We start from the raw sequence: 24,876 nt of genomic DNA on the forward strand, positions 1-24,876 counted from the left end.
ATCAATTAATAATTATTTATTATATTACAAGTGTCACTTCTGGTGAAATTAAGCCATGTGATTGGCTGATAAAGAGCTTATTTACTTTCCCATATTTCGACCAGCGATCCAACCCCCGTCTTACGAGCTCAGTCTTGCTCTACAAAAAGGCCTCGATCCGATATTTCTTTGTAAACACCTCACGCTTGCCCAGTCTCGTTCCCCGAGCCCACGATTTCGTCTGGCGAAGAAACAAAGGCTCTAGGGTAATCGAAATCAGAAATGATTCTGATTGGTCGTTTACGCCTGTATTATCCGAATTAATATACATTTATAAACGTCAGGCAAAACGTACTTAATCAAATACACTAATGCAGTCAGCGAGTTTCATCCTTCTGACATCTCAGTCATTACAGTTTGCCTTCGAAGGACGCGTTTGTAAAAACCGTTTCAATTTGCCCAATGCCAATGGTTCCATTTTCACCACTTCCGAAAAGATCAACTATATATAAAGTATTATGGATATAGTCGTGTAGAAATCGTATAGTGTGTTTTCCAAATCTTTAAAATATTATCTTGAATTTACCAGTTGAAAACTTCAACTCTGATCTCAAAAACTTCGTCAGCTGGTGTGGACACGCACATTAATAAAAATTGTTTCAAACTACGCATATGAATTTGACCAATGTAACTTAGCTTAAGGTGGCGCTTTGCGACGGCAGCAAGACAGTTGCTACAATTGTCACCGATAATATCACAAGATTAAATACAATTCCATTGCAATATTTTTGGGCAAAGAATGTCTCGAAGATGAATGGTCCTAGAATTGTCCCAATGCTTCCAACACACACACAAGTTCCAACTCCAATGCCACGATTTTCTGTCGGGTAAACCAGCGATGCAAATAACGGCATTAGACATGTGTTTGTCGCGAGGAAACCTCGAGATAGCATTGTGACTATGAGTAATGGCATTCCATGGTTTACGACAAACAAAGCGATAATCTGTGATAAAATTGCCAAGACTATAATAATTAAGGTTAAAGTTTTTACTCTAAAAACGTAGCAACTTAATCCAGTAATGAAAACTATCACAATCTCAGGCAAGTTCATCCAGGTCATAATGGAATACATCTTATCCCTGTTGTGCGTACCATTTCTTGAGGATGTAAATATTTTACTGCTTGCAACGGCGGACGCGGTGTATATTAAACCGTCATACGTTACCAAGGTTCCGAAGCACGCGATACAGGCGCATATTGTTATTTTCCAATAACCTGATCGAAATAGCTGTGTGAAATCTGCCCTCTGTGTCTCGGGATTGTGCTTCCAAAGTCTTGTGTCGCTGAAATCCATTTCAGGCGCTATATTTTGTAGAATGTTCAAAGCTTTTTGCTCGTCTCCAGCTGCAAGGTGATAATAAGGAGTCTCTGGGAGAAATATCAGACCGATAAGAACAATTGCAGTCGGAAAACACACGGTAGCCAGAGCCCAATGATAACCGATCACCGAAATCGCCATTGAAACAACAGCCGAAAATAGAAATCCTACACTCCAGAAGATTGTAGTTAATACAGAAAACATAGTTCGATGTTTCGGCGGGAAAAATTCCACTATCACAACGTAACCTACATTTATAATCGCCGCCCCGAAGCCGACAAAGAAAAGGTTTATCCAAAGCCAGTAATAGTTCGCTGAAAACGCGCCCACAAATGAGAAAACAAGTATGAACGTCGTACTGCCAATAAGTGAACATTTTCTCCCGTATTTGTCCGACACCCAACCCCAAAATGAAAGACCTGCCATCATTCCGATTGATATCGAGAGTGTCAATACCCCAGCCATGATTGAAGACATATTCCAGTCTGATTTTAGACTCGGAAGTATCACGGATAAAATGGAAGTTCCAAGTGCGTCTGCCATATGCTGAAGGCATATTAAGAGGAAAACTTTCCAATGAAAAAATCTCAATCCTGTTTCTTCCAGAATTTCGTCGATTGAACGACATTTCAGAAAATCAACATTGAAGTATATAGTTTCTTTGTCATCGTCTGAGATCTCGTTTGGGATTCCTTTGTATTCTGCTTGGACAACATTGTCGTTGTTTTGACTTGCTTTTGACTTTTCAGAATTCGCTGTGAAAAAACATTCTAAAAACCATTTCAATTTGACCCATAGTTTCATTTTCAATCCTTGCTTACTTTCAGTTGGAACTGTATTTAATAATATTTTTGCTGGTACAATGACTTGCATTACCGCGAGAATACAAATATGTGGGGAATGTTAGCGATGATACGGGCTTGACCAGTGACGGTTGACTGTGAAGGCGTATTTGCATACAAATTGTCATGTTTAATTATCACAACTGCTGGTCCATGAATACAAACACTGGCTCTAGGCTAATTGAAATCAGAAATGATTCTGATTGGTCGTTTACGCCTGTATTATCCCAATTAATATACATTTAATGTCAGACACAACGTTCTTTATCAAATACACTAATGCAGTCAGCGAGTTTCATCCTTCTGACATGTCAGTCATTACAGTTTGCCTTCGAAGGACGCGGCAAAGAAAACCCTGGGTTATACTGTCTTTAAGATTACTCAATGCGCTTTTTATGGGCGGAGTCTCTATCACTATCAGTGCGAATTACCCAGTTTCTTTCCTCAAAATTATTTCTATATCATGGTCCTTGTTATGTAACCTAACTTAATTAGGGTGGAGCTTTGCGACAGCAGCAAGACATACATATAACTTGCGTTAATTGATAGTGCTTAAAGATTGCAGCTGCCGAGTTTGTGAATCAGTAACTGGTTTGCTGATAGCGCAGTTTAAATTTCCAACCAAAATTAGTTCCTTATTTTCTGTATCGCATTTAAAAAGAAACAATTGGAAATCAGTAAATCTATCGAGTTCACAATAGACCTTTTTAATAATGACGTCAAACGCGGAATGTCTAATATTACACGAAGTTTGATTGGCTCGATAGTTTGCTGGAGCCAATCAAATTTCGTGTAACATCAGACTTTCCGCGTTTGACGTCATTGTAGGAAAGGACTATTAGGTGGTCGATACTAAGTAGCTATTCAGGCTTACTGTGTTGTCTAGTAATCTTAGTGCACAGCATTTATCAGGGACTGATTATCAGGGACTAAATCTTTTATCTAGATTATCAGGGACTAAATCTTTTCTTCTTAGATGAATCTATATATATCATTCTTTATATAAAAAGCCACACCACCCCCAAATCTATTTCGGCTTTAAGTTTGAATTTCGTGGAACTGATTGCTATCATGAGTTGTTCTATTGACATGATTATTTACAGACTGTGTTACGTTATTTAACGATGCTCTCAAAAGCTTTATCATTGACATCATCCGAAAATCCAATTTACGAGATTTGGTTATATAGGAAGACAGTTGCTATGTATGTCGCCAATAATGTCACAAGATTAAATACAATTCCGTGCAATCATCTGAGATCTCGATTTATTGGTATATTGCATGGACTTCGTGGTCGTTGTTTTGACTTGCAATCGACTTCTCTGGACTCGCTGACAAACTTTGTAAAAACCGTTTCAATTTACCCAATGGTTCCATTTTCACCACTTTTGAAAAGATCAACTATATATAAAGTATGATGGATATAGTCGTGTAGAAATCGTATAGTGTTATAGTGTTGTATATCTTTAAAATATTATCTTCAATTTACCAGTTGAAAACTTCAACTCTGATCTCAAAAACTTCGTCAGCTGGTGTGGACACGCACATTAATAAAAATTCTTTCAAACTACGCATATAAATTTGACCAATGTATCTTAGCTTAAGGTGGCGCTTTGCGACGGCAGCAAGACAGTTGCTATAATTGTCACCGATAATATCACAAGATTGAAAACAATTCCGTTGAAATATTTTTGGGCAAAGAATGTCTCGAAGATGAACGGTCCTAGAATTGACCCAATGCTTCCAACACACACACAAGTTCCAACTCCAATGCTACGATTTTCTGTCGGGTAAACCAGCGATGCAAATAACGACATTAGACATGTGTTTGTCGCGAGGAAACTTCGAGATAACATTGTAACTATGAGTAATGGCATTCTATGGTTTACGACAAACAGAGCGATAATCTGTGATAAAATTGCCAAGACTATAATCATTAAGGTTAAAATTTTTACTCTAAAAACGTAGCAACTTAAACCAGTTATGAAAACCATCACAATCTCAGGCAAGTTCATCCAGGCCATAATGGAATGCATATTTTCACTGTTTCGCGTGTCATTCGTTGAAGATGTTGAATTTTGACTGCCTGCAACGTCAGACGCGGTGTATATTAAACCGTCATACGTCACTAAGGTTCCAAAATTGGCGATACAAGCGCATATTGTGATTTTCCAATAACCTGATCGAAATAGCTGTGTGAAATCTGCCCTCTGTGTCTCGGGATTGTGCTTCCGAAGTCTTGTGTCGCTGAAATCCATTTCAGGCGCTAAATCTTGTAGAATGTTCAAAGCTTTCTGTTCGTCCCCAGCTGCAAGGTGATAATAGGGAGTGTCTGGGAGAAATATCATACCGATAAGAAAAATTGCAGTCGGAAAACACACGGTAGCCAGAGCCCAATGATAACCGATCACCGAAAGCTCCATTGAAACAACAGCCGAAAGTAGAAATCCCAAAGTCCAGAACAGCGTGGTTAATACTGAAAACATATTTCGATATTTTAGCGGGAAGAATTCCACTATTACGACATAACTCAGATCTACAGTCGTAACTCCGAATCCGACAAAGAAAAGGCTTATCCAAAGCCAGTAATAGTTCGTTGAAAACGCGCTCATCAGTGCGAAGACAAGTATGAACATTCCACTCCCGATAAATGAGAACTTTCTGCCGTATTTGTCCGACAGCCACGCCCAAAACGGTGATCCTACCAGGATACCGACAGACATCGAGAGTGTCAATACTCCCCAGCCATGATTGGAGACATTTTCCAATCTGATTTTAGACTCGGGAGTACAATGGATAAAATGGAATATTCAATCGCATTTGCCATAAGTTGAACGCACATCAACAGGAAAACTTTCCAATGAAAAAATCTCAATCCTGTTTCATCCAGAATTTCGTCGATTGAACGAAATGTAAGAAAGTCAGCATTCAAATTTTTGGTTTCTTCATCGACGTCTGAGATTTCATCCGAAATACGTTGATATTTTGCTTTCGGCTTCTCAGAACTCGTTCCAGAAATCGACATAGTCTGTGAGAACTGCTTCAAATGGTCCGTTGCTGTATTTCCAATCAAGTCGTTGATTCCAGTTCGATCTGTATTGGATTCAATTTTTGGTAGTATGCTTGTCCGCTGACCAGAAAGGATACATTTGCGACCAAACTGGTCACGTGCAGTCACTGATCATCCCCGCTGATCTCAAAACACACTGGAGTGGGTGGACATGGCCACTATACCTGTCAAAACCGGAATCTGAGCGTGATTTCACAAATCACAATGCAAATCACATGCAACTATATGACATATAACAAGCTATCTCGATGCAGGCTACAAAGGCTATAAAGGCTACTTTACACGGTGCGTTATTTGCTGAAACAATTTATGCGTTGTCGCAAAGTGAATTGGATCATGAATGTTACGATGAAAAGTTAAGATATCTCGCCGCTGCGACCGCGATCAGGATGAACAGATGAATCTGTGCTACTAGTATTCATGTAAACAATATTTCACGGCACCTCCGCCGTGAAAGTCCGGCGTCCGCGTCCTCGATGTAAATCTGTCTGATAAGTTTGCAGCACTATTTTTTCACAAACAGGATTTGTGCGACTAAATTTCCCATGTTCAAAATTTTTTCTGCTCTGACTCTAGTTCATTTTAATTGGAAGACCGATAGGAAAGCAATATATTGTGCGAGTTACACAGACAGTTCATGGTATTTCAAAAACAACAGTTGAAAATGTAATAAACAAAGCCTTTATTTACATTACATCTGGACATCGCCTTTGAGCCAGTGCAGCAAGACGGTTGCTATAAATATTACCGATAATATTTCACCATTAAATACAATTCCATTGATATATTTCTGGGCGAAGAATGTCTCGAATATGAACGGTCCGAGAATTGTCTCAATGCTGCCGATATACCGGAAATTTCCAGTAGCATTTCTACGCGATTTTTGTCCGGTAAATGAAAGATGCAAATATCACTGCAAGAGTTAACTGTATCGCGAGAAGACTATTTCATCAGAAATTTAACCTGACGTTGCTTAGGTCAGTCAGTATTTAATGAATGATAACTCTCGAACCTTTTAATTATCGATAAAAACGTGCCTACCATCGATAAAATAGTACAATAGAAACTGAATTATGAATCATAAACTTACTTCTGTTTACGAACCGTTCAAACAGCAAACTCGGTTTATAGCGACAGTATATTTCAGCGTAGCAAATCTTCGTCTTAACTATAGACGAATATATTCCGTCGTAATGTGATATCATATTACTATGAGTGTTATGTGCGGATACGCCTTGATCTTGTTGGATTTGAGGCTGTTGTCATCTTCTCGATCTGATCAACACACACCGCATATAACTTTTATAATGTCCTTTATTTATTATTTCTCACACATTTAAGGCGGATTTCCACTTACAGCGAAATCGTTCGCTGGCGAAATATTTGCATATTTTCTTTTGAATTGAGAGCACTCATGCAAGTCGCACTAATTTATTTATGCTGTTTAAATTCAAAAGAAAATATGCTAATATTTCGCTAGCGAACGATTTCGCTGTAAGTGGAAATCCGCCTTTAGACACTACGGATACAAGACATCTACTAATACACACACACACAGAACGAATGAACGATACCGTTATTTACATAATGTACACTAATCTATGATTGGTCAGATCTCGACCACATATGGAACAATTTTTCTTTGTATCTATTTACAGTGTTTCCTTATTTAAAACACTAACACATACATTGACTGACATATTGACGTATTGACACATTACATGACTGACATAAGAGCACAACCTAACAGATCTTACGGACATAAACAAAGACTGAGAGAAGAGAGGTATCAGTATTAGCTATGAGTAATGGCATTTTATTGTTTACGACAAACTCAGCGTCGGATTTTACTTGTTTACAGGGATTGTACTTGTCAGAATGAAACTTCGAGTTAACATGATAGCTATGAGCAATTCAAGCATTTGCATGGTTTGCGACAAAACCAGCGATAATCTAACTGTGATAACTGATAAGATTGCCAAGAATATAATAGTCAGGACCATAATTTTTACTTTAATAACGTAGCAGCTTAAACCAGCTATGAGAACAATCACAATCTCAGCCAAGTTCATCCAGGCCATAGTAGAATGCAAATTACGTCAGTCGCAGTGTAGATTAAGCTGCGGTACGTCACTATGATTCAAAAAGTCGCAATGCAGAAGCCTATTGTATATTTCTAAACTGGTATAAATTAATGACTTGCATTACCGCGAGACACAAAATATGTGGGGAATGTTAGCGATGATACGCGCTTGACCAGTGACGGTTGACTGTGAAGGCGAATTTGCATATAAATTGTCACGTTCAATTATCACAACTGCTGACCATAAACTACACTGGATGTAGTAATCAAAAACGAACCCAGCATTAAATAGACATCCGAAGACTAAATTGACAGTCAATTAATATGACAAGCGCTACTTCTGGTTAAATTAAGTCCAGTGATTGGCTGAGATTCCTGAGAAAGAGCTTATTTACTGTCCCGCAGTGGGACCGTCGATCCATTACGAGATTGAAATTTCAAATGCAATGCATATTTTATGCCGTATGTCATGTGATGTCATGTCAATTATCACAACTGTTGATCCATAAATACACTGGATGTAGCAATCACAAACGAAGTCAGAGACAAGCGTCATTTCTGGTGAAATTAAGTCCTGTATTCAACCATTATGAGATTGAAATCTGAGATGCAATCCATAACTCATACCATAATAGGTACTAATACTCATACTATAATATTAACATAGCATGCTCGGTTTTTACCGTGAAATATCGGACCTCGATCGTGCAAGCCTCGCCTCACGGGCTCGGTCTTCCTGTACAAAAAGGCCTCGGTCCGATATTTCTTGGTAAAGACCTTGCGCTTGGTCAAAAATCTGTCCAAATTTCTCAGTTGCTTTCTTCAATCAATTTTTATGTTATGGTCCTTGTTATATACCTTAGCTTAAGGTGGCGCTTTCCGACGGCAGCAAGACAGTTGCCATAAATGTCACGGATAATATCACAAGATTAAATACAATTCCATTGCAATATTTTTGGGCAAAGAATGTCTCGAAGATGAACGGTCCTAGAATTGTCCCAATGTTTCCAACACACACACAAGTTCCAACTCCAATGCCACGATTTTCTGTCGGATAAACCAGCGATACAAATAACGGCATTAGAGTGCGTTTGTCACAAGGAAACTTCGAGATAACATTGTGACTATGAGTAATGGCATTCCATGGTTTACGACAAATAGAGCGATAATCTGTGATAAAATTGCCAAGACTATAATAATTAAGGTCAAAACTTTTACTCTAAAAACGTAGCAACTTAAACCAGTTATGCAAACGATCAGAATTTCAGGCAAGTTCATCCAGATCATAATGGAATACATCTTATCGCGGTTTCGCGTGTCATTCGTTGAAGATGTAAATTTTTTACTGCCTGCAACGTCAGACGCGGTGTATATTAAACCGTCATACATCATCAGGGTTCCGAAGCACGCGATACAGGCGCATATTGTTATTTTCCAATAACCTAATCGAAATAGCTGTGTGAAATCTGCTCTCTGTGTCTCAGGACCGTGTTTGCGAAGTCTTGTGTCGCTTAAATCCATTTCAGGCGCTAAATCTTGTAGAATGTTCAAAGCTCTCTGTTCGTCCCCAGCTGCAAGGTGATAATAGGGAGTCTCTGGGAGAAATATTAGACCGATAAGGACAATTGCAGTCGGAAAACACACGGTAGCCAGAGCCCAATGATAACCGATTACCGAAAGCTCCATTGAAACGACAGCCGAAAATAGAAATCCTACACTCCAGAAGATTGTAGTTAATACAGAAAACATAGTTCGATGTTTCGGCGGGAAAAATTCCACTATCACAACGTAACCTAGATCTATAATCGCCGCCCCGAAGCCGACAAAGAAAAGGTTTATCCAAAGCCAGTAATAGTTCGTTGAAAACGCGCCCACAAATGAGAAAACAAGTATGAACGTCGTACTGCCAATAAGTGAATATTTTCTCCCGTATTTGTCCGACACCCAACCCCAAAACGAAACGCCTGCCATCATTCCGGCTGATATCGAGAGTGTCAATACCCCAGCCATGATTGAAGACATGTCCCAGTCTGATTTTAGACTCGGAAGTATCACGGATAAAATGGAATTTCCAAGTGCGTCTACCATATGCTGAAGGCAAATTAAGAGGAAAACTTTCCAATGAAAAAATCTCAATCCTGTTTCATCCAGAATTTCGTCGATTGAACGAGATTTAAGAAAATCAACATTCAAGTATGTAGTTTCTTTGTCATCATCTGAAATCTCGTCTGAGATTCCTTTGTATTCTGCATGGACACCATTGTCGTTGTTTTGACTTTCTTTCGAATGTTCAGAGCTCGCTGTGAAAATCCATTTTAAAAACCATTTCAATTTGACCCATGGTTCCATTTTCAATCCTTGTTTCCTTTCAGTTGGAACTGTTTTGAATAATATTTTTGCTGGGGTAATTACTTGCATAGAGCACAAATATGTGGGGGATGTTAGCGATATGACGCGCTTGACCAGTGACGGTTGACTGTGAAGGCGTATTTGCATACAAGTTAGTCAATTATCACAACTATATTAGTAGTTTAATTATCACAACTGCTGATCCATAAATACACATGATTTACACGCGTAAAAATCAAGTGCAAATTGTTAAAAACAGGAGTGAGCAATGTTGTGCTGCACCCTGTGAACAGTATTGTTAACAATGTTGTTGAAGCTTGTTGAATCATCAATGTTGTTGCAACTTGTTACAACAACGTTTCATCAACATTGATGATGCAACAAGCTTCAACAACATTGTTAACAATACTGTTCACAGGGTGCAGCCATGCAGTGGCGTAGCCAGTCCGACAATTTAATCATGCTATGCTAATATTTAGGTGTTCATTCTCTGTGAAAACAATGAATTTCTAAAGAAATGAATAATGATAATAACATAAAATTTGCATAGCATGACTAAATCGTCAGGCTGGCTACGCCACTGGGTGCAGCACAACATTGTTCACTCTTGATGCGACAACCTGATAAATTTTTGGCCGTGTAGTAATCAAAAATGAGCTTAGAAGTAATAGACTTCCGAAGACTAAAGCTCTGTTTACACTACACTCACTATATTAGCACGGCATGACTAAAATTGGTACCAGTGCTCAATTTTATTAGTGCTCAGGCTACTAAAACAAAGGCCGGGCACGGATGAAATGGGCATGGGTACCCATTTTAGCCTATCCGTACAAATAAATCGAGTGTAGTGTAAACGAGGCTTAAATTGACAGTCAATTAATATGACAAGCCCCACTTCTGGCCAAGAATATAATAGTCAGGACCATAATTTTTACTTTAATAACGTAGCAACTTAAACCAGCTATGAGAACAATCACAATCTCAGCCAATCACAAAACATCGTACGTCCAGTCAAATTGCAAGAAATTAATTTACACAGTGAATTACGATTTTTATTTCATCATTCTGCTGTGCATAAATCTCTATACAAATATAATAATACTTTATATATAGCTGATCCTTTCGAAAGTGGTGAAATTTGTGAAAGTGGTGAAAATGGAACCATTGGGCAAATTGAAACGGTTTTTACAAAGTTTGTCGACTTCCACAGCGACTGCAGTCTCCACGTTTTACGTTTTTCAATAAAAAAGAGCAATTTAATTGCGAGTATCATACATATATAAATTTCAGATACTTTTGACGGATGTTTTTACAATAAAAATACTGTGGAAAATGCACTTTACGTCCTCTAAAAGATGTTTTAGTTCTGCATGTTAAAAAATTATTTTTAAAATTTCAAAACACCGCGTGTTTTGTTACGTGAAAAAACTGTGCATGACCTCAAGATTTGACTTAAAATTTCCCGCCGAAGGTAGCGTTCCAGTTCTTTTAAGTTCAATGGTTAAAAATTTCAACTCTGATCTCAAAAACATCGACGACAGCTAGTGTGGACCAGTGGTGTGGACATACACATTAATTAATGAAAATTATTTTAAAATATCGAATCTAAATCTAACTGATGGTAGCTTAGCTTAACGTGGCGCTTGGCGACGGCAGCAAGACAGTTGCTATAAATGTCACGGATAATATCGCAACATTAAATACAATTCCATTAAAATACTCTTGGGCAAAGAATGTCTCGAAGATGAACGGTCCTAGAATTGTCCCAATGTTTCCAACACACACACAAGTTCCAACTCCAATGCCACGATTTTCTGTCGGATAAACCAGCGATGCAAATAACGGCATTAGAGTTGCGTTTGTCACAAGGAAACTTCGAGATAACATTGTGACTATGAGTAATGGCATTCCATGGTTTACGACAAATAGAGCGATAATCTGTGATAAAATTGCCAAGACTATAATAATTAAGGTCAAAACTTTTACTCTAAAAACGTAGCAACTTAAACCAGTTATGCAAACGATCAGAATTTCAGGCAAGTTCATCCAGATCATAATGGAATACATCTTATCGCGGTTTCGCGTGTCATTCGTTGAAGATGTAAATTTTTTACTGCCTGCAACGTCAGACGCGGTGTATATTAAACCGTCATACATCATCAGGGTTCCGAAGCACGCGATACAGGCGCATATTGTTATTTTCCAATAACCTAATCGAAATAGCTGTGTGAAATCTGCTCTCTGTGTCTCAGGACCGTGTTTCCGAAGTCTTGTGTCGCTTAAATCCATTTCAGGCGCTATATTTTGTAGAATATTCAAAGCTTTCTGCTCGTGCCCAGCTGCAAGGTGATAATAGGGAGTCTCTGGGAGAAATATCAGACCGATAAGGACAATTGCAGTCGGAAAACACACGGTAGCCAGAGCCCAATGATAACCAATCACCAAAATCTCCATCGAAACAACAGCCGAACATAGAAATCCTAAACTCCAGAAGATTGCAGTTAATACAGAAAACATAGTTCGATGTTTTGGTGGGAAAAACTCCACTATCACAACGTAACCTAGATCTATAATCGCCACCCCGAAGCCGACAAAGAAAAGGTTTATCCAAAGCCAGTAGTAGTTCATTGAAAACGCGCCCACAAATGAGAAAACAAGTATGAACGTCGTACTGCCAATAAGTGAATATTTTCTCCCGTATTTGTCCGACACCCAACCCCAAAACGAAACGCCTGCCATCAGTCCGGCTGATATCGAGAGTGTCAATACCCCAGCCATGATTGAAGACATATCCCAGTCTGATTTTAGTTTCGGAAGTATCACGGATAAAATGGAATTTCCAAGTGCGTCTACCGTATGTTGAACACAAATTAAGAGGAACACTTTCCAATGAAAAAATCTCAATCCTGTTTCATCCAGAATTTCGTCGATTGAACGAGATTTCAGAAAATCAACATCGGTGTATGTAGTTTCTTTGTCATCGTCTGAGATCTCGTCTGAGATTCCTTTGTATTCTGCTTGGACACCATTGTCGTTGTTTTGACTTCCTTTCGACTTTTCAGAATTCGCTGTGAAAATCCATTCTAAAAACCATTTCAATTTGACCCATAGTTCCATTTTCAATCCTTTTGCTAGTTTTGTATATTCGATAATATTTCGTATAACTTCAAACACCGCAGCAATATTGAGAAGTATTCCTCACGCTTGACTAGTGGCGTTCGACCAAACCATTTGCATGCAAAGTGTCACATTCAATCATAACACCTACTAATGCCTATATAAAACATCAGTAAAAAAAAGAATTAATAGACTTTCTGAGACACTGACAGTCAATTCATAATTATTATTCAATTGCAATTTATCAGTTGTTATCAATCTATCAGTTTCTGCTCGTCCCCGGCTGCAAGGTGATATGATAATATAATACCGATAAGGACAATTACAGTTTGCCTTCGAAGTACGCGACAAAGAGAAGCCCTGGGTTATTATACTATCTTTAAGATTACTCAATGCGCTTTTTACTGTCGGAGTTTCTATCACAATGAGTGTTAAATACCCCGCAGTTTCTTTCCTCAAAATTATTTCTATATCATGGTCCTTGTTGCATGTGTAACCTAACTTAAGGTGGCGCTTTGCGACGGCAGCAAGACAGTTGTTATAAATGTCACGGATAATATCACAACATTAAATACAACTCCATTAAGATACTTTTGGGCAAAGAATGTCTCGAAGATGAACGGTCTTAGAATTGTCCCAATACGACCAACAGACAGACAAGTTCCAACTCCAATGCTACGATTTTCTGTCGGGTAAACGAGCGATGCAAATAACGCCATCAGAGTTGTGTTTGTCTCAAGGAAACTTCGAGATAACATGGTGGCTATGAGTAACGCAAGCATTTGGTTTACGACAAAACCAGCGATAATCTGTGATAAGATTGTCAAGAATATAATATAGTCAGGACCATAATTTTTACTTTAATATCGTAGCAGCCTAAACCAGCTATGAGAACGATCACAATCTCAGCCAAGTTCATTCAGGCCATAATAGAATGCAAATTATCGTTTTGCGAACCATTTGTAGTTGAATTTTGACAGCCCGCTACGCCCGTCGCAGTGTATATTAAGCTCCAGTACGTCACCATGATTCCGAAAGTCGTAATGCAGAGGCCTATTGTGTTTTTTCAATAACCTGATCGAAATAACTTCGTGAAATCTGCCCTCTGTGTCTCACCACTGTGTTTCCGAAGTATTGTGTTGCTGAAATCCATTTCAGGCGCTATATTTTGTAGAATGATCAAAGCTTTCTGCTCGTCCCCAGCTGCAAGGTGATAATAGGGAGTCTCTTGGAGAAATATCAGACCGATAAGGACAATTGCAGTCGGAAAACACACGGTAGCCAGAGCCCAATGATAACCGATCACCGAAAGCTCCACTGAAACTACAGCCGAAAATAGGAATTCTAAAGTCCAAAATACTATAGACAGTTAAAGGAAACATAGTTCGATATTTTTTTGGGAAGAATTCCACTATTACAACATAGCTTAGATCTACAATGCCAAACGCAAAGCTAACAAAAAAAAGGCTCATCCATAACCAGTAATAGTTCGGTGAAAACGCGCTCATGGACGCGAAAACAAGTAAAAGTATCCCACTTTCAAAAAATGAACTTTCTACCGTATTCGTCCGACACCCAACTCCAAAACGGTGTTCCCGTCACCGTTCCGACAGATATCGAGAGTGTCAATACCCCAGCCATGATTGAAGACATATCCCAGTATGATTTGAGACTCGGAAGTATCACGGATAAAATGGAAGCTCCAAGCGGATGCGCGCCTGCGGTATGTTGAACACAAATTAAGAGGAAAACTTTCCAATGAAAAAATCTCAATCCTGTTTCATTCAGAATTTCTTCGATTAAACGAGATTTTAGAAGATCAACATCCGTGTATGTAGTTTCTTTGTCATCGTCTGAGATCTCGTCTGAGATTCCTTTGTATTCTGCTTGGACACCATTGTCGTTGTTTTGACATGCTTTCGACTTTTTAGAATTCGCTGTGAAAATCCATTCTAAAAAGCATTTTAATTTGACCCATAGTTCCATTTTCAATCCTTGCTTGCTTTCAGTTGGAACTGTATTTAATATTTTGTATTTAATATATCCTTGCGCTTCGTCAATAATCTGTGCAAATCAGTTGCTTTCCTTGTGTTATGGTCCTTGTTATATAACGTAGCTTCAGGGGTGCATCCAGCACTAGTGCACTAATTTGCATGACACAAAAAAACTGCTAAAAATAACCACTTTGTTTTTCAATGCAAATTTGTGCACTAGTACTGGATCCACTTCTGCTTAACTTAAGGTGGCGCTTTCCGACGGCAGCAAGACAGTTGCTATAATTGTCACGGATAATATCACAACATTAAATACAATTCCATTCAGATATTTTTCGGCAAAGAATGTCTCGAAAATGAACGGTCCTAGAATTGCCCCAATATTTCCAACACACACACAAGTTCCAACTCCAATGCCACGATTTTCTGTCGGGTAAACCAGCGATGCAAATAACGGCATTAGACATGTGTTTGTCGCGAGGAAACTTCGAGATAACATTGTAACTATGAGTAATGGCATTCTATGGTTTACGACAAACAGTGCGATAATCTGTGATAAAATTGCCAAGACTATAATAGTTAGGGTTAAAATTTTTACTCTGAAAACGTAACAACTTAATCCAGTTATGAAAGCGATCACAATCTCAGGCAAGTTCATCCAAATCATAATAGAATGCATTTTATCGCGGTTACGCGTGTCATTCGTTAAAGATGTTAAATTTTGACTGCCTGCAACGTCGGGTGCCGTGTATATTAAACCATCATACGTCACTAAGGTTCCACTGAAATAGGCGAAACAGGCGCATATTGTTATTTTCCAATAACCTGATCGAAATAGTTGTGTAAAAACTGCCCTCTGTGTCTCAGGACCGTGTTTCTAAAGTCTTGTGTCGCTGAAATCCATTTCAGACGCCAAATTTTGTAGAATATTCAAAGCTTTCTGCTCCAAAGCCAGTAATAGTTCATTGAAAACGCGCTCGTTAAGGCGAAAACAAGTATGAACGTCATACTGCCAATGAGTGAACATTTTCTACGGTATTTGTCCGACACCCAACCCCAAAACGAAACGCCTGCCATCAGTCCGGCTGATATCGAGAGTGTCAATACCCCAGCCATGATTGAAGACATATTCCAGTCTGATTTTAGAGTCTGCCATATTTTGAACACAAATTAGGAGGAACACTTTCCAATGAAAATATCTCAATCCTGTTTCATCCAGAATTTCTTCGATTGAAAGAGATTTAAGGAAATCGTCATTCAAATTTGTGGTTTCTTCGTCGGCGTTTGAGATTTCGTCTGGAATACGTTTGTATTTTCTTTGATTCTTTATACTCCCACTTGCTCTGGGCTTCTCAGAACTCGTTCCACAAATCGACATAGTTTTTAAGAACTGCTTCAAATTGTCCGTTAATCCATTTTTATGAACAACTTCGTTGATAACAGTTTGATCTTTATTGGAAAATATTTTTCTCGCTTGCAAAACTTGCATGTCTGACTGGTGACTAAATAGAAGACATTTGCAAAACAATCTGGTCACATGCAGTCACTGATCACCTCTTGCTGATCTGACAAAACTCTGGATAGACCTATATCCTAAACGAAACCAGAGGCGGATTTTAATTACGCTACGCTTAATTTTTCGATAGAACGATATTTTTCGCTTTATTTTCCGAGAGTCAAGCAATCGAAATGAATTGATACACCTCGCGAGCCCCACACTGGACTTGCAACAGATGATCCCTAAATGGACAGCTAGCAGACGCATAGCTAGTGCGGGGGCCGGAGGTCTCCCCCTCCCACCCCCCTGGTAAAATTTTAAGCCCCTCCTGTGAAAATGAAGTGATATTTGCATATAAATTGGTCACACTCAGTGATCCCACTACTGATTTAAAAATACACTGGATGAATGTATCCACTATTCTTATGGAAAAGGTAGCCATAATTTATAGACTTCTGCATGGACACTCCATTGACAGTCTATTAATAATAATTATATTATTTCTCGTTCTCCCAAACTCCCACGCGTGTTTGTATAACTGTATAGAAACACGGAAATTGTTTTCTATTTCTTAATTATTATATAGAAAGATTTCTAGTTAATTCAAGAATTATTTTTTAAAACTGTTTTAAATCAAAATGTACTCTTGATAAACAGAGTTTTTCTACACGACTATTTTCCTAATACTACGTACATATACTTTCTTGAGAGCAGTTTCTTCCAACTTCTTAAGATCTATATTTTAGTTATCTCTATATATTTGATCTCAAAAACTTTGACAGTTAGTGTGGACACACAAATTAATGAAAATTCTTTTGAAATATCAAATATGAATTTGACTGATATGACTTAGCTTAAGATGGCGCTTTGCGACGGCAGCAAGACAGTTGCTATAAACGTCACCATTAATATCGCAAGATTAAATACAATTCCATTAGGGTAATTTTGGGCAAAGAATGTCTCGAAGATGAACGGTCCTAGAATTGTTCCAATGTGGCCAACACACACACAAGTTCCAACTCCAATGCCACGATTTTCTGTCGGGTAAACCAGCGATGCAAATAGCTCCATTAGAGTTGTGTTTGTCGCGAGGAAACTTCGAGATAACATTGTAACTATGAGTAATGGCATTCTATGGTTTACGACGAAGAGAGCGATAATCTGTGATAAAATTGCCAAGACTATAATGATTAAGGTTAAAATTTTTACTCTAAAAACTTGGCAACTTAATCCAGTTATGAAAGCGATCACAATTTCAGGCACGTTCATCCAGGCCATAATTGAATGCATATATTCGCGGTTTCGCGTGTCATTCGTTAAAGATGTAAAATTTTGACTGCCTGCAACCTCGGGTGCCGTGTATATTAAACCGTCATACGTCACTGAGATTCCAAAATAGGCGACACAGGCGCATATTGTGATTTTCCAATAACCTGATCGAAATAGTTGTGTGAAATCTGCCCTCTGTGTCTCAGGACCGTGTTTCCGAAGTCTTGTGTCGCTGAAATCCATTTCAGGCGCCAAATCTCGTAGAATAGTCAAAGCTTTCTGCTCGTCTCCGGCGGCAAGGTGATAATAGGGAGTCTCTGGGAGAAATATCAGACCGATAAGGAAAATTGCAGTCGGAAAACACACGGTAGCCAGACCCCAATGATAACCGATCACCGAAAGCTCCATTGAAACGACAGCCGAAAGTAGAAATCCTAAAGTCCAGAAGATTGTAGTTAACACAGAAAACATTGTTCGATGTTTTGGCGGGAAAAACTCCAAGATGATGACATAACTGAGATCTACAGTTGCCACTCCGAAGCCAACAAAGAAAAGGCTTATCCAAAGCCAGTAATAGTTTATTGAAAACGCGCTCGTTAAGGCGAAAACAAACATGAATGTCGTACTACCAATAAGTGAAAATTTTCTCCCGTATTTGTCCGACACCCAACCCCAAAACGAAACGCCTGCTATTATACCGGCTGATATCGAGAGTGTCAATACCCCAGCCATGATTGAAGACGTATCCCAGTCTGATTTTAGACTCGGAAGTATCACGGATAAAATGGAAAATCCAAGCGCACCTGCCGTATGTTGAACACAAATTAAGAGGAACACTTTCCAATGAAAAAACCTCAATCCTGTTTCATCCAGAATTTCGTCGATTGAAAGAGATTTAAGAAAATCATCATTCAAATTTGTGGTTTCTTCATCGACGTCTGAGATTTCGTCTGGAATACGTTTGTATTTTGTTTGATTCTTTATACTTCCACTTGCTCTAGGCTTATCAGAACCCGTTCCAGAAATCGACATAGTTTTTAAGAACTGCTTCAAATTGGTCCGTTAATCCATTTCTATGAACAACTTCGTTGATAACAGTTTGATCTTTATTGGAAAATATTTTTCTTGGTTTCAAAACTTGCATGCCTGACTGACTGACTGGTGTCTAAATAAAGGACATTTGCAAACAATCTGGTCACATGCAGTCACTGATCACCTGCCGTTGATTTGATAAAACAATGGATAGACGAAGCTATATCCTATATCCTAAACGAAACCAGAGGCGGTTTTCCATTAGGCTGATTTTTTGATCGAACGATATTTTCGGAGAACTGCAGTGAGGGTCTCCAGTAATTCTGGAGTGTCCAATAATTCCGGAGTGTCCAGTAATTCCGGAGTCGAGCAATCGAAAAGAATTGATACATCACGCGAGCCCCACACTGAACCTGCAATAGATGATCCCTAACTGGACCGCTACGAAGATAAACAGAGTTTAACACACACACTATACGTTTTCTACACGAATATATTCATGATACAATATAGCTATATATAGTTAAGCCTCTTGAAGGCGGTTTCTTTGATCAGTGCAAGGTATTTACCTTAAAAACAAAAATTGTTGTTGTCAATTTTTGTCGTTAGGGGTTTCTTTCCAAAGTAGCATATTCTGAATTGTGAATTGAAATTATATTAAAAAAACGAAATTCTATATAAAAAAACCAACTAAAAACTAAACTATTGTGTGACTTGTTTGGCATACGTAATCGAAACTGCCAGCACCTGGCAACCCCGTTGGGACGCTAACGAAGAAAACGGGACTTTGCGAAGAAACGTGAGTAAAACCTTTGAAAATCGATGCTATTTGCATCCAGAAGCAAAGACGTTAGTGTAAACAAGATGCCCCCCAAAACAAAAGTTATGGCGATTGGACAAAGACAACACAACTAAAAATAGCAATTGTGAAGACTGAAACTGCAATAAATAATCGGAAAGAAACTGTAATAAATAAGAACATCAGCGTTCAAATTTGTGTTTTTCTTCATCGGCGTCTGAGATTTCGTCTGGAATACGTTGGTATTTTGTTTGATCCTTTATACTTCCACTTGCTTTGGGCTTCTTAGAACTCGTTCCAAAAATCGACATAGTTTTTTAAGAACTGCCGTCGAAGACTCTCAAACATTTAATATTTAAGAAATAGAAAACATTTTCCGTGTTTCTATACAGTTATAGAAACACGCGTGGGAGTTTGGGAGAACGAGAAATAATCAGTGGGAAAACGAGCCCGTAGGGCGAGTTTTTCCACGTTATTTCGAGTTCTCCCAAACTCCCACAAGTGTTTCTATAACTGTATAGAAACACAGGAAAAAATGTTTTCTATTTCTTTTATAATATAACTCAATAAAAAGATTTTGTACAAATATTATGATTCGATTCAATTACAAATTCTCATTACATCGCTTCGCTTGTCAAGTTCGGCGGGAAAATTCCCGTGTTTCTATACAGTTATAGAAACACGCTTCTCGACCAATCAGCACGCGCGTACTATAAATGTTATATTATAATAGTATTTAGAACAATTCTAACATTCAACTCTGATATCAAAAACTTCGAGAGTTAGTGTGGACACACAAATTAACGACAATTATTTTGAAATATCAAATATAAATTTGACTGATATAACCTAACTTAAGGTGGTGCTTTGCGACGGCAGCAGGACAGTTGCTATAAATGTCACCATTAATATCGCAAGATTAAATATAATTCCATTAAGATAATTTTGGGCAAAGAATGTCTCGAAGATGAACGGTCCTAGAATCGTCCCAATGTGTCCAACACACACACAAGCTCCAACTCCAATGCTACGATTTTCTGTCGGGTAAACCAGCGATGCAAATAGCTCCATTAGAGTTGTGTTTGTCGCGAGGAAACTTCGAGATAACATTGTAACTATGAGTAATGGCATTCTATCGTTTACGACAAACAAAGCGATAATCTGTGATAAAAGTGCCAAGACTATAATGATTAAGGTTAATTTTTTTAATCTTAAAACGTAGCAACTTAAACCAGTTATGAAAACCATCACAATCTCAGGCAAGTTCATCCAGGCCATAATGGAATGCATATTTTCGCTGTTTCGCGTGTCATTCGTTGAAGATGTTGAATTTTGACTGCCCGCAACGTCAGACGCGGTGTATATTAAACCGTCATACGTCACTAAGGTTCCAAAATTGGCGATACAAGCGCATATTGTTATTTTCCAATAACCTGATCGAAATAGCTGTGTGAAATCTGCCCTCTGTGTCTCGGGATTGTGCTTCCGAAGTCTTGTGTCGCTGAAATCCATTTCAGGCGCTAAATCTTGTAGAATGTTCAAAGCTTTCTGTTCGTCCCCAGCTGCAAGGTGATAATAGGGAGTGTCTGGGAGAAATATCATACCGATAAGAAAAATTGCAGTCGGAAAACACACGGTAGCCAGAGCCCAATGATAACCGATCACCGAAAGCTCCATTGAAACAACAGCCGAAAGTAGAAATCCCAAAGTCCAGAACAGCGTGGTTAATACTGAAAACATATTTCGATATTTTAGCGGGAAGAATTCCACTATTACAACGTAACTGAGATCTACAGTCGTAACTCCAAATCCGACAAAGAAAAGGCTTATCCAAAGCCAGTAATAGTTCGTTGAAAACGCGCTCATCAATGCGAAGACAAGTATGAACATTCCACTCCCGATAAATGAGAACTTTCTGCCGTATTTGTCCGACAGCCACGCCCAAAACGGTGATCCTACCAGGATACCGACAGACATCGAGAGTGTCAATACCCCAGCCATGATTGGAGACATTTTCCAATCTGATTTTAGACTCGGGAGTACAATGGATAAAATGGAATATTCAATCGCATTTGCCATAAGTTGAACGCACATCAACAGGAAAACTTTCCAATGAAAAAATCTCAATCCTGTTTCATCCAGAATTTCGTCAATTGAACGAAATGTAAGAAAGTCAGCATTCAAATTTTTGGTTTCTTCATCGACGTCTGAGATTTCATCCGAAATACGTTGATATTTTGCTTTCGGCTTCTCAGAACTCGTTCCAGAAATCGACATAGTCTGTGAGAACTGCTTCAAATGGTCCGTTGCTGTATTTCCAATCAAGTCGTTGATTCCAGTTCGATCAGTATTGGATACAATTTTTGGTAGTATGCTTGTCCTCTGACCAGAAAGGATACATTTGCGACCAAACTGGTCACGTGCAGTCACTGATCATCCCCGCTGATCTCAAAACACACTGGAGTGGGTGGACATGGCCACTATACCTGTCAAAACCGGAATCTGAGCGTGATTTCACAAATCACAATGCAAATCACATGCAACTATATGACATATAACAAGCTATCTCGATGCAGGCTACAAAGGCTATAAAGGCTACTTTACACGGTGCGTTATTTGCTGAAACAATTTATGCGTTGTCGCAAAGTGAATTGGATCATGAATGTTACGATGAAAAGTTAAGATATCTCGCCGCTGCGACCGCGATCAGGATGAACAGATGAATCTGTGCTACTAGTATTCATGTAAACAATATTTCACGGCACCTCCGCCGTGAAAGTCCGGCGTCCGCGTCCTCGATGTAAATCTGTCTGATAAGTTTGCAGCACTATTTTTTCACATACATCACAAACAGGATTTGTGCGACTAAATTTCCCATGTTCAAAATTTTTTCTGCTCTGACTCTAGTTCATTTTAATTGGAAGACCGATAGGAAAGCAATATATTGTGCGAGTTACACAGACAGTTCATGGTATTTCAAAAACAACAGTTGAAAATGTAATAAACAAAGCCTTTATTTACATTACATCTGGACATCGCCTTTGAGCCAGGCAGCAAGACGGTTGCTATAAATATTACCGATAATATTTCACCATTAAATACAATTCCATTGATATATTTCTGGGCGAAGAATGTCTCGAATATGAACGGTCCGAGAATTGTCTCAATGCTGCCGATATACCGGAAATTTCCAGTAGCATTTCTACGCGATTTTTGTCCGGTAAATGAAAGATGCAAATATCACTGCAAGAGTTAACTGTATCGCGAGAAGACTATTTCATCAGAAATTTAACCTGACGTTGCTTAGGTCAGTCAGTATTTAATGAATGATAACTCTCGAACCTTTTAATTATCGATAAAAACGTGCCTACCATCGATAAAATAGTACAATAGAAACTGAATTATGAATCATAAACTTACTTCTGTTTACGAACCGTTCAAACAGCAAACTCGGTTTATAGCGACAGTATATTTCAGCGTAGCAAATCTTCGTCTTAACTATAGACGAATATATTCCGTCGTAATGTGATATCATATTACTATGAGTGTTATGTGCGGATACGCCTTGATCTTGTTGGATTTGAGGCTGTTGTCATCTTCTCGATCTGATCAACACACACCGCATATAACTTTTATAATGTCCTTTATTTATTATTTCTCACACATTTAAGGCGGATTTCCACTTACAACGAAATCGTTCGCTGGCGAAATATTTGCATATTTTCTTTTGAATTGAGAGCACTCATGCAAGTCGCACTAATTTATTTATGCTGTTTAAATTCAAAAGAAAATATGCTAATATTTCGCTAGCGAACGATTTCGCTGTAAGTGGAAATCCGCCTTTAGACACTACGGATACAAGACATCTACTAATACACACACACAAAACGAATGAACGATACCGTTATTTACATAATGTACACTAATCTATGATTGGTCAGATCTCGACCACATATGGAACAATTTTTCTTTGTATCTATTTACAGTGTTTCCTTATTTAAAACACTAACACATACATTGACTGACATATTGACGTATTGACACATTACATGACTGACATAAGAGCACAACCTAACAGATCTTACGGACATAAACAAAGACTGAGAGAAGAGAGGTATCAGTATTAGCTATGAGTAATGGCATTTTATTGTTTACGACAAACTCAGCGTCGGGATTTTACTTGTTTACAGGGATTGTACTTGTCAGAATGAAACTTCGAGTTAACATGATAGCTATGAGTAATTCAAGCATTTGCATGGTTTGCGACAAAACCAGCGATAATCTAGCTGTGATAAGATTGCCAAGACTATAATAGTCAAGGACCATAATTTTTACTTTAATAACGTAGCAGCTTAAACCAGCTATGAGAACAATCACAATCTCAGCCAAGTTCATCCAGGCCATAGTAGAATGCAAATTACGTCAGTCGCAGTGTAGATTAAGCTGCAGTACGTCACTATGATTCAAAAAGTCGCAATGCAGAAGCCTATTGTATATTTCTAACTGGTATAAATTAATGACTTGCATTACCGCGAGAACACAAATATGTGGGGAATGTTAGCGATGATACGCGCTTGACCAGTGACGGTTGACTGTGAAGGCGAATTTGCATATAAATTGTCACGTTCAATTATCACAACTGCTGACCATAAACTACACTGGATGTAGTAATCAAAAACGAACCCAGCATTAAATAGACATCCGAAGACTAAATTGACAGTCAATTAATATGACAAGCGCTACTTCTGGTTAAATTAAGTCCAGTGATTGGCTGAGATTCCTGAGAAAGAGCTTATTTACTGTCCCGCAGTGGGACCGTCGATCCATTACGAGATTGAAATTTCAAATGCAATGCATATTTTATGCCGTATGTCATGTGATGTCATGTCAATTATCACAACTGTTGATCCATAAATACACTGGATGTAGCAATCACAAACGAAGTCAGAGACAAGCGTCATTTCTGGTGAAATTAAGTCCTGTATTCAACCATTATGAGATTGAAATCTGAGATGCAATCCATAACTCATACCATAATAGGTACTAATACTCATACTATAATATTAACATAGCATGCTCGGTTTTTACCGTGAAATATCGGACCTCGATCGTGCAAGCCTCGCCTCACGGGCTCGGTCTTCCTGTACAAAAAGGCCTCGGTCCGATATTTCTTGGTAAAGACCTTGCGCTTGGTCAAAAATCTGTCCAAATTTCTCAGTTGCTTTCTTCAATCAATTTTTATGTTATGGTCCTTGTTATATACCTTAGCTTAAGGTGGCGCTTTCCGACGGCAGCAAGACAGTTGCCATAAATGTCACGGATAATATCACAAGATTAAATACAATTCCATTGCAATATTTTTGGGCAAAGAATGTCTCGAAGATGAACGGTCCTAGAATTGTCCCAATGTTTCCAACACACACACAAGTTCCAACTCCAATGCCACGATTTTCTGTCGGATAAAC

At 38.5% G+C, this 24,876-nt stretch overlaps 3 protein-coding genes across 5 annotated transcripts in view; 1 reads left to right on the plus strand and 2 right to left on the minus strand.

The window, feature by feature from the left end:
• Window positions 1-24,876, plus strand: part of LOC114520644 (serine/threonine-protein kinase Chk2-like) — a 52,534-nt gene that overhangs the window by 14,655 nt on the left and 13,003 nt on the right. The window lies entirely within an intron of this gene.
• LOC114520643 (synaptic vesicle 2-related protein-like) lies at window positions 6-2,935 on the minus strand. Its single transcript, XM_028540960.1, has one exon. It carries the CDS (start codon window positions 2,229-2,231, stop codon window positions 672-674), a length of 1,560 nt encoding a protein of 519 aa, XP_028396761.1. The 5' UTR covers window positions 2,232-2,935; the 3' UTR covers window positions 6-671.
• LOC114520645 (synaptic vesicle 2-related protein-like) lies at window positions 10,702-23,063 on the minus strand. Its single transcript, XM_028540964.1, has 2 exons — window positions 22,832-23,063; window positions 10,702-12,976 (listed from the first exon to the last, which is right to left on the minus strand). Exon 2 carries the CDS (start codon window positions 12,817-12,819, stop codon window positions 11,329-11,331), a length of 1,491 nt encoding a protein of 496 aa, XP_028396765.1. The 5' UTR covers window positions 12,820-12,976; window positions 22,832-23,063; the 3' UTR covers window positions 10,702-11,328.

Source organism: Dendronephthya gigantea, unplaced genomic scaffold (genome assembly GCF_004324835.1).
Source record: "Dendronephthya gigantea isolate DGI-Jeju-01 unplaced genomic scaffold, DenGig_1.0 000016F, whole genome shotgun sequence".
NCBI lineage: Eukaryota > Metazoa > Cnidaria > Anthozoa > Malacalcyonacea > Nephtheidae > Dendronephthya > Dendronephthya gigantea.